The sequence below is a fragment of the Micromesistius poutassou genome (genome assembly GCF_964030765.1).
Source record: "Micromesistius poutassou genome assembly, chromosome: 7".
Classification (NCBI taxonomy): domain Eukaryota; kingdom Metazoa; phylum Chordata; class Actinopteri; order Gadiformes; family Gadidae; genus Micromesistius; species Micromesistius poutassou.
In genome coordinates this window covers 18,274,052-18,284,622 of record NC_140277.1, presented here as the reverse complement: position 1 = coordinate 18,284,622, position 10,571 = coordinate 18,274,052, and the positions used below count along the sequence as shown (strand labels likewise).

Genomic DNA, 10,571 nt, shown 5'->3' with positions numbered 1-10,571 from the left:
GTAGGGAGGAGACCTCGGGGAGGACCCAGGACTAGGTGGAGGGATTATATCTCAACACTGGCCTGGGAACGCCTCGGGATCCCCCCGTCAGGACTGGTCAATGTGGCCCGGGAAAGGGAAGTCTGGGGCCCCCTGCTGGAGCTGCTGCCCCCGCGACCCGACCCCAGATAAGCGGATTGACGACGAGGATGAGAATGAGGAAAGTGAGTGAGCTGGAGGTACGAGGAGCAGGGTCCTCTTGCTGAAAGACGTCAACTCCAGTAGTGCTCAGGCTGAAGAACAACTGATCCATATTCTGATGACAAGCCGGGGGAGAAACAGTTCTGATGAACTCAGATATGGGTCAGATATCAAGTGGTCTGTTTCATCGTCTGTTTGAAACTCCTACCTCTCCTCTCTGGAGGGGCGTCCATCTTTAAAGTTAGGAGGACGATTCATAGAGCGGTCACTCTTCATGGAGACACAGCTGGGTCCAGAGGAGTCTGCTCCCTCCTGCTGCTCTGGGCTTCAACACACACACACACACACACACACACACACACACACACACACACACACACACACACACACACACACACACACACACACACACACACACACACACACACACACACACACACAAAAAAAAAGAGCAGGGGAACATCACTATTAAGAACACTCTGATTATTGGATGTCCAGAGAGACAACACTGAATCAACAGAGTTTGAAGGTCCACAACATTTAATTTTCTCCTGCCTTGTTGCATCTGATCAGTAGAGTCTGATATCAAGTGGTCAGTTTTCATCGTCTGTTTGAAACTCCTACCTCTCCTCTCTGGAGGGGCGTCCATCTTTAAACACAACAGGTAGACCCATAGAGCGGTCACTCTTCATGGAGACACAGCTGGGTCCAGGGGAGTCTGCTCTCTGCTGCTGCCCTGGGCTTCAACACACGCGCACACACACACACACACACACACACACACACACACACACACTCACAGCTTTTACTCAGACTAATGATGGTGTCATGATGTATCACTGCAGAGCTCTGAGATGGACAACAGTCACAGACAGTGAGAGATCCTCTTCTTACCTCTTAGCTTTGCTCTGGCGGCCATGTTCCCCAGACAGAGTGGTCTTAGAGGTAGGACCCCCCTCCTCTCTCTCCTCTCTCTCCTCATCCATAGTAGACTGGAGACCTGGACACAAACACAACTACATATTGTTCCTCTGGTCATTCAGTGTTTGGTTATTCCCTGCTTTTATAGAACCTGCTTATCAGTGGTGGACTCAGACAGTTTGAAGGGCAGGGGCGAAAAAATAAAAAGGGCACATTCTGCACAACATGAGGCCCCACCAGCGCGCAAAAAGCTATGAGGCATCATGTATGATGAAATAGTCCTCGCCCTCATTAAGATTAGCACTACGTTATTATGAGGAGATCCAGATCAAAGTAATTAATGACATGGTACTGACAATTAAAATGATAACCACACCTCTATGATAAAACCACACAGGGAACTATAAAACCTTTACAATGTTTATTCCACAAACACCTTCATTAAGTAAAACACAGAGGGAACTACTAACATTTGTTCCACAAACACACACCCAGGCGTGATAATGTCCATGACAAAGCTATGATTTGGGAGCTTAGCAGTCGGAGCTTAGTAGTGGAAACGCGCCACTAGAGGGCACTCAATATGTTTTTCCACGTGTAAAGGGCAGCCAATAAGGCCCTTCCTCTCGTTGTCACCCCTGTAGAGGGCACTTTAGCAACACTTCTTCAACCATGGAGGCACCGGACGGGCAGAGGGGCACTAGCAGGGCCCTCATTAAGGCACGTTGCTCTAGAGGGCACATCATCATCACTTATTGTATGAAGGGGCACCTAGAGGGCACCCAATCATTGCACGTGTAAAGGGCAGCCAATAAGGCCCTTCCTCTCATTTTCTTCACTATTGAGGGCACTTTAGTGCGCTTTTTCAACCATTGAGGCACGAGGGGGGGTGGTCGGTCCAAATCCCTACTTTCTTGACTTTCCCAAAATATGTCTGTTGTACCACCCTGTGTTCATACATTTTCTAAATCAGACGGGGATAAGCTATTATAGAGCATTTTTGATGTATTCCTGTGTAATTGTTTTTTGTCCAAGGATGCAATTCTCTTTTTCTGTCAGCAGAGGTCGCAAGGGGACATTCTGAAGTGAATAAGATTGATATCTATAGGTAGATATAGATAGATATATAGACACACAGACAGATAGACAGCTAGACAGACACACAGACAGCTAGACAGACAGACAGACACACAGACACACAGACAGATAGATGATAGATGGCCTACACATCCATCCAAATTGTCCTTTGTCTGCATCTATACTGTAATAAACTCATTTGAACCCCAAGTCATTGGTTGAGAAACACTGGCATGTCTTGTCTTGTCTTGTCTTGTCTGGCTTGTCCTGGAAGCACAGCCTGTCAGCCTAAATGGCAAAAACTCAGGTGTCAACTGGGAGTACAGAACTACAATGGACTACATATTCTCTCTCTCTCTCTCTCTCCCTCCCCCCCTGTCTCCCTCTCTCTCCCTCTCTCTCTCTCTCTCTCTCTCTCTCTCTCTCTCCCTCCCCCCCTGTCTCCCCCCTCTCTCTCTCTCTCTCTCTCTCTCTCTCTCTCTCTCTCTCTCTCTCCCTCCCCCCCTGTCTCCCTCTCTCTCTCTCTTTCTCTCTCTCTCTCTGTATTTTTTTGTTATATTTTTTTTACTGACTTACTGAATGTCAATGCACATTGTACTGTATGCTGCAGTATAACCTACAAAATAAACTTGAACTTGTGCAATTTTCAAAAGATAGATGGCCTACACATCCATCCAAATTGTCTTTTGTCTGCATCTATACTCTAATAAACTAATTTGAACCCCAAGTCATTTGGTTGAGAAACACTGGCATTTCATAAAAATAGGATACATTTCGCCTCTCATTCAAATGACTTAGTCCTCTTGTGGAGCTTGTAGGTAAAAATGGCTTTACTGACTTCCTCTTGACGTTTAGACCACACCCCCATCCCCAGATCTGGCCCTCTTCCTCACGCACAAAGACAATACTGACAATGAGATTAATAATACAATTGAAATGATCATTATAATATTATTATTAATAATAATAATAATAATATAAACATATATAATAATGACTCAATAATAATAATAATAATTGTAACAGATATCATAATAACAATACAATTGAAACAAAATACTTATAAATGTATTATAATTATTCGTAAGTCGTAATAGTATTAATAATATTAAACATAATATTCAAATCCTTATTTGATAAATAGTTTGAATAAAGATGAATACATTTTTCATGCAAGAAAATGTCGACATACAAACCAATTAATTAACAATGTGAGAAGTGTCAAGTAGACCAAAGTTTACAAAGCAGTAACATTACATTACATTACATTATGTTTTCATAAATATAACCTATGAATTATGATATGACGGAGCGTGGTGACTACAGTACCTCGTCTTCTCCCTGCTGTGATGAAGAGCTCAGCACCAAACCGTCCAACACAACAACAAGGAAAGGATGATGTGAACCAACCAGTTGGTCCAGTTCCCCTCCCAGTTTAAACTCCTGTCAGACTAACCTCTTTAACCTCTTATAGGCTGCTGTTCCATAACTTCACTCAGTGATGAAGAATAACCACTTTATTAAAATAGGAACGATGGACAGAGCTGTGATGTCTAGAAGCTCAGAGAAATACAAAGAGACACTTGATGGTTCAAACAGCAGGTAGAGACACTCTGATGCATCGCCTCACACGTCCTCCTCAGTTACAGAAAATAAATACCAGGAATTCATGAACACTTTACCATACATTAATGAAACATTCATTAACATTAGTGAATGCAGTAATAACCAGTATTATACACTATCAGCATGGGAAACAATACGGTTAACATGTGTATTTAGTTCACAGGGACACTATTAGTAAACATGAACACCATTATGAAATGATTACTATTCATTAACTGTTTATGACTGCATTAACTAATGTAAATTCATGGTTAATGTTTTATTATTAAGGTATTTAATGTATTAATGTACCTTATTGTAAAGTGTTCCCATGATTTCCATGGAGAGAAATGTAGATAATGTAGAGAATAGAAACACGTGACCTAGAGAAGGCCTCTCCAGTGTTCCAGGTGATCAGTACAATCTCACAAAGATCAAATTCTTACCAGACGTCTTCTTCCTCATACCAAACCTGTGGCGGCCGCGCCTCCATTCATACCATCACTCTGTTGATCTCAAACACAGCGAGATGGTGGCTGACCTTCACTTTAATGGGTTTTCATTGGAAAAGCATTTTAAACAGGTTAAAACAGTACAGGTTTATACCGGTTTAGATCTCAGCTACTTCACTGTCTTCACTGCTCATTATTAAGTTGTTCCACTGATTATTAACTGAATGTATTCAATAATGTGATAAAGGGTCCATAAGGGTGGCAGGTCCATGCTGTCTGATTCCTATGTGCTGGTCTGTATCTTAAGGCTGGCGTCAGTTTCTCCCTGATGAAGATGTGTCTCATGGTGTCAGTCGGTCGTTAGGGCGGTTCCAGCAACAGCTATTTCCTGGTGAGGCCTTCTCCTGACTGGCAGCCAAACTCATTTACATAACACATATTAGTAAGTCAATTAGTAAATATTGCCAAGAGGAATAATTGACTTTGTATGCATGAGGTTGCAATTGGCATTGCACTTGAGATTGAACATTTCAAACAAACCTATATATATTTTTTTTTTTTTTTTAAAGAAAAAAGAAAAAGAAAGAAAAGATAGATTGTTCTCCACATCACACGCTTCTGACAGAGTCCTACTTATTGACAGCGTTGCCAAATACTTATAGAGGGGAGGTGAGGGTATAGGGGAGGGGGGAGGGTAGGGGAGGGAAGAGGTTAGGATAGAGGGGAGGTGAGGGTATAGGGGAGGAGGGAGATTAGGGTATAGGGGAGTGAAGAGGTTAGGGTATAGGGAGGGGGGGAGGTAAGGGCGGGAGGAGAGGTTATAGGGGAGGGGGCGGTAAGGGTATAGAGGAGGGGGGAGGTTAGGGTATAGGGAAGGTAAGGGTATAGAGGAGGGGGGAGGTTAGGAGAGGGGGGAGGGAGGAGGTGAGGGGGAGGATAGGGTATAGGGGAGGATAGAGGAGGGAGGTTAGGACAGAGGGGAGGGTATACGGGAGGGGGGAGGTTAGGGTATGGGGAGGTTAGGGTAGAGGAGCTGAGGGTATAGGGAAGGGGGAGGATAGGGGAGGAGGGAGATTAGGGTAGCGGGGAGGTGAGGGGATAGGGAAGGGGGGAGGTTATGGTATATGGAAGGGTGGAGGAGGTGAGGATAGAGTGGAGGTGAGGGTAAAGGGGAGGAAGGAGGATAGGGTATAGGGGAGGGGGAGGTTAGGGTATAGGGAAGGGGGAGGATATGGTATAGGGAAGGGGCTGGGTATAGGGGAGGGGGAGGTTAGGGTATGGGGAGGAGGGATAGGGGAGGGGGGAGGTTACCTTACCTTATTAGGGTAACAGGCATGTGTATAATAAAAATTACCGCACAACAAGCCACACAAATAGGTAGTTTTAAATTATTTTATATCATAAAACATCATTATACATTTCAACAACTGTGCGCACAGTGAAACAATTCTGGAATGGGATTCAAAAACCATTGGTTCATCGTGAGACCATCTGACCCTAACTCTGTCCCTAACACTGAACCATGAGGAACCCATGAAGGAACCCTCGAAAGAACCAGGAACCCTCGTAAGAACAAGGAACCCTTGACAACCTGTGACTTAAGTCACGTCCTGCGAGGTAGACGTTGAATCCGAAGTCTCCACCGTCCAGCTCTGATGAGGCGCCGTCGGTGGGTCACTGAAATGTTGGAGGAAAAACACAAATCGTTAGCCTTGTAGCATAATCTATGTTGTTAGCCATAGGCCAACGATGTCCATTACGCTATGAAGCTACCGATGACGATTACGCTATGAGGCTAATGATATCAATTATGCTATTATGCTACAATATCAATTATACTATGAGGCTAACGATCTAGATAACACTGAGGTTAACGATATTGATTATGATTTGAGGCTAACGAAATCAATTATGCTATGAGGCTAACGATATGATTATGCTATGAGGCTAATGAAATCAATTATGCTATGAGGCTAACGATATGATATGCTATGAGGCTAATGAAATCAATTATGCTATGAGGCTAATGAAATCAATTGTGCTATTATGCTACAATATCAATTATACTATGAGGCTAACTATACAGATAACGCTATGAGGTAAACGATATCCATTATGCTATGGAGCTAACAATATAAATTATGCCAGGAGGCCAACAATGTTGATAACGCTATGGGACTACCGATGTAGATTATGCTGTGGGGCTACCGTTGTCGATTACCCTATGAGGCCTATGAGGCTTATATCCATTATGCTAAAAGGCTAACGATATCCATTATGCTTTGAGGCTAACGATATAAATGATGCCATTAGGCTAACAATGTTGATTATGCTTTGAGGCTACTGATATTGATTATGCTATGAGGTTAATGAAATCAATTATGCTATTATGCTACAATCTCAATTATACTATGAGGCTAACAATATAGATAACGCTATGAGGTAAACGATATCCATTATGCTATGACGCTAACAATATAAATTATGCTAGGAGGCTAACAATGTCCAGCTATGAGGCTAATGATGTCCAGCTATGAGGCTAACCACATTCTGGGTCTCCCTCCAGATAGGTGGCTCCTCCATCAGCTCTCCTCAGCCCAGGGTTCCTGATCATTTTGTCCACGATTTTTTTAGTTAATACAATGTGTGTTGAAATTGTAAATAATTATACTTAAAGAAAATACTTTTGAGAATTCTAAACTGTTAGTAGTTTTTTATTCTTTGGACACCTCGTTTAAATAATTCAGAATCAAAGCGCTGTCTTGAAAGTAGAAGATAGACTAGAAGATAAATTTCATATTTTAAACTTCAACATGAAACATGCACACCTGGGAATTTGTAATTCAGGACTATAGTAAAACATTCTGTGAATTTAACAGCATAGCTCTGGTGGTGAAACGATGTAAAAAAGCTGTTAACCTTCCAAAGACTTGAGCAGTCCCATCGTAGTCCTCGTCTCGCTCCTGGTGGGTCGTCAGCTTCATCTGTTCACAATACAAACACATTAAAAGGGTGATGTTACGTCACCAGGTGTGAGTGTGACCAGCTGTTATGTTTTAGTTGTGTTTTAGTGTCCACCTAGATGTATGCTGGATAAACTACAGTAATAGTAGCAGCTGATGTGACCTTAATTACCTCAAATCACAGCTTTGGCTAAAATTCACAGAATGAAAAATCTGAAGGAAAAATTAATTAACACCCTCTACGATCGTTAATTAAAAGGATCAAATAATTAAAAAGAACCTCCAGGTGTCAAGTGCTTGGTGATGGTTACCCTCCGTTCTCCGGTCCAGCCTGGTGCCCCATTCCTGGTCCAGGGGGATCTGGATACCCTCTGCTCCCCAGCCTCCGGTCCAGCCTGGTACCCCATGCCTGAACGAGAGGGATATGGTCCGGGGGGGGGGGGGGGGGGGGGGGATCTGGTTAGCTGCTGGTCCCCAGCTCCTACAGTCCACCCTGGTGCCCCAGGCCTGCTCTAGGGGATCTAGTTACCTTACAGTCCACCCTGGTGCCCCAGGCCTGCTCTAGTGGATCTAGTTACCCTACAGTCCACCCTGGTGCCCCATACCTGGTCCAGCTGGATCAGGTCTATATCCTCCGGTCTCCCATTCCTGGTCCAGGGGGATCTGGATACCCACTGGTCCCCAGCCTCCGGTCTAGCCTGGTACCCCGTGCCTGGTCCAGGGAGATCAAGTTAGCTGCTGGTCCCCAGCCTCTAGTAGTCTACCCTGGTGCCCCAGGCCTGGTCTAGGGGATCTAGTTACCCTACAGTCTAATTAAGTGCTTTGAGTTTGAGAAAAGCGCTATACAAATCCAATGTTGTATCATCATCATCATCCCTGGTGCCCCATACCTGGTCCAACGGGATCTGGTCTCTGGTCTCCCATGCCTGGTCTTGGGGATCTGGTCACCTGCTGGTCCTCAGCCTCTGGTCCACCCTGGTCCTGGAGATCCTGTGAAGTCAGACAGCATCTTTATAGACCCGTGCACATAGCGGTCTTGAATCTAACTACCAACCCCCACGCAGAACCCCCTTACCTTGAGCTGGAATGACGATGGAGATCTTGGGGTGCTTTGGTCGTCTCGTTGCAAAATACAGCCAACAGACTTACCTTGAGCAGATCTAGTAGTTTGTTGCTGTTGGTTCATGTACAAATAATTGACTATACATTTCATATCCCCCCCATTTAGCAAATAATTCCCACCCATAAACAAGGCTGACAACAGTACAAAATAACAAACTGTTCTCATGCCTTTTGTCTACTTCCTTACTACTCTCTGAAACATTGCATGCACATCGCATGAGCGTTGCCTTACTGATCAGGGTGTGATCTGATTGACCAGAGATGCATGCTGGGATACTGTGCCATCTGACGCCTACAGTTCTGTAGCCGTTCCCCCTCAGGAGAAACCAAGTTTTCAAAAGGCTGTCGTGACATCAGTTACATGACCTGGAACGTCCGTCAAGACAGTGACAGGGACTCCCCAAGGAGAAACGCCAACGGGTAGGCTGTGAGGCTCCCCCTCTCGGCGACTAGAATACAACCCAGCTCTTACAGGAGAGAATCATGGAGCACATTTCAACGTTCCTCTTCATAGACCTTGAAGCCCCAGTGAGGCTTTCTTCACCTCCACTTCCACCTCCACTGAAGAAGAGCACAACTGCAGCTCGACAGGGATGCTAGTTGGGATGTTTCCAAGATGGTTTCCGATTCAAGGGGGACCCATCTCCCAGGTCCAACTAGCCTCGTCGTTACAATTCAGCCAGAGAAAGAAAAGACTTGGATCTCAGGGCAGGAGTACAGGAGAACCAGAGGGCTTGCCAGCAGTCCATCATGTTGAGGTTAGGTAGGGAAGCCACGTCGCAGACTGGTTCATCTTCCATCTTCAGTCAGTTGGTTGGTTTCTCATCCGATTCTGTCCATTCGGAATGCCGTTAGTCCATCATCCATTGTACCAAGTAGCCATTGTCGCTTCCCATTGTTTGCATGATTCAGTCACACCGGAGTCCAAGCTACATGACAATCAAGTCATCCTGTCCAGTGTGTAGAACGGTCAAATTGAGATCCAGATGCTAGATCGCTCCAGGCTCTTGCTGTATTGAACACCCACTTTGTTATTTCTTTGATTTAGGCCACAGACTTGAGTCATCCAGAAAAGTCAGACCAAAAGACACTTAAGGGTGTTTCAGGAAGAGTAGTGTCCTGCTATAGCTGAAAATTTAAATGTTAATGTAATACAAGCCAAGTAGAAGTAGAAAGATTGCCCCTCACACATGTAGTGCCCAGTACCAGGTTAAAGAATGCCCCTCTCACACAGAGTACCCCTTGCCAGGGCAACGATTGCCCCTCTCACACTGAGTGCCCCTTGCCAGGGCAACGATTGCCCCTCTCACACTGAGTGCCCCATGCCAGGGCAACTATTGCCCCTCTCACACATAGTGCCCCGTGTCAGGGCAACGATTGCCCCTCTCACACATAGTGCCCCATGCCAGGGCAACTATTGCCCCTCTCACACATAGTGCCCCGTGTCAGGGCAACGATTGCCCCTCTCACACATAGTGCCCCATGCCAGGGCAACTATTGCCCCTCTCACACATAGTGCCCCTTGCCAGGGCAACGATTGCCCCTCTCACACCGAGTGCCCCTTGCCAGGGCAACGATTGCCCCTCTCACACATAGTGCCCCATGCCAGGGCAACGAGTGCCCCTCTCACACATAGTGCCCCTTGCCAGGGCAACGATTGCCCCTCTCACACAGTGCCCCATGCCAGGGCAACGATTGCCCCTCACATGAAGTATTGCCCCATGCAATGCAAAGATTGCCCGTCTCACACTTAGTGCCCCATGCCAGGGCAACGATTGCCCCCTCACACTTAGTGCCACATGCAAGGTTAAAGATCACCACTCTCACACTGTAGTGCCCCGTGCATAGGCAAAGACTGCCCCTCACACACAGTACCCCATGACATGCAAAGATTGCCTCTCTCATATGTAGTGACCCAGGCCAGGTTAAAGATTGCCCCTCACACTTAGTGCCCCATGCCAGGTTAAAGATTGCCCCGTACCAGGTTAAAGATAACCCCCCTTTATTTTCAGTTATTAGATTGTGCATTATACACAAAGGTTTACAATACTGAAAGGAATACAAAGCCAAACAAGGTACTGTAAAATAAGCCATAATACCTACCTGAGGTGTCAGATTCAAATTGTGTCCAAAATTCTCAGAACTCTTTCCGGTGTTGTCCGACGTTGGTGATTGATGGAGCGCAAGGTGTCTCCAAAACATAAACGAGGTTGACTCCCGTCCCTGAATGGACGTCTGACAGAACAGTGGT

At 45.4% G+C, this 10,571-nt stretch overlaps 2 protein-coding genes across 5 annotated transcripts in view; both read right to left on the bottom strand.

The window, feature by feature from the left end:
• Window positions 1-1,166, bottom strand: part of LOC311350625 (uncharacterized protein) — a gene marked incomplete at both ends in the record, with an annotated part of 53,991 nt that extends 52,825 nt beyond the window's left edge. Inside the window, 2 exons of the mRNA XM_084470690.1 lie at window positions 805-921; window positions 1,075-1,166. Of these exons, the coding sequence (XP_084326816.1) occupies window positions 805-921; window positions 1,075-1,166 (209 nt within the window). The remainder of the gene's footprint in view (window positions 1-804; window positions 922-1,074) is intronic.
• A 4,130-nt stretch (window positions 1,167-5,296) lies between these two features.
• LOC311350724 (uncharacterized protein) lies at window positions 5,297-8,909 on the bottom strand. Of its 4 annotated transcripts, none has more exons than XM_084470795.1 (6): window positions 8,434-8,559; window positions 8,274-8,331; window positions 8,089-8,188; window positions 7,510-7,607; window positions 7,155-7,219; window positions 5,297-5,912 (listed from the first exon to the last, which is right to left on the bottom strand). In XM_084470795.1, the coding sequence occupies exons 1-6, from the start codon at window positions 8,484-8,486 to the stop codon at window positions 5,834-5,836; spliced, it is 453 nt and encodes a 150-aa protein (XP_084326921.1). In that variant the 5' UTR covers window positions 8,487-8,559; the 3' UTR covers window positions 5,297-5,833. The 4 variants fall into 4 exon arrangements, 1 of the variants encoding a protein (XP_084326921.1); XR_014636678.1 differs by lacking the exon at window positions 8,434-8,559 and adding an exon at window positions 7,804-7,910 and having other exon boundaries at window positions 5,516-5,912; window positions 8,274-8,409; XR_014636679.1 differs by lacking the exons at window positions 8,274-8,331; window positions 8,434-8,559 and adding an exon at window positions 7,804-7,910 and having other exon boundaries at window positions 5,506-5,912; window positions 7,479-7,607; window positions 8,089-8,221.
• Between the last annotated feature and the right edge of the window lie 1,662 nt (window positions 8,910-10,571).

What these genes read in the sequence shown, in the direction of transcription:
- LOC311350724 (XM_084470795.1), bottom strand. Translation starts at nt 8,486, where the DNA reads ATGAGAACAGTTTGTTATTTTGTACTGTTGTCAGCCTTGTTTATGGGT. An exon ending in CATCGTCATTCCAGCTCAAG is followed by an intron (nt 8,189 to 8,273) that starts GTAAGGGGGTTC and finishes CTGACTTCACAG; the next exon opens with GATCTCCAGGACCAGGGTGG. An exon ending in ACCAGATCCCGTTGGACCAG is followed by an intron (nt 7,608 to 8,088) that starts GTATGGGGCACC and finishes CCTCTCGTTCAG; the next exon opens with GCATGGGGTACCAGGCTGGA.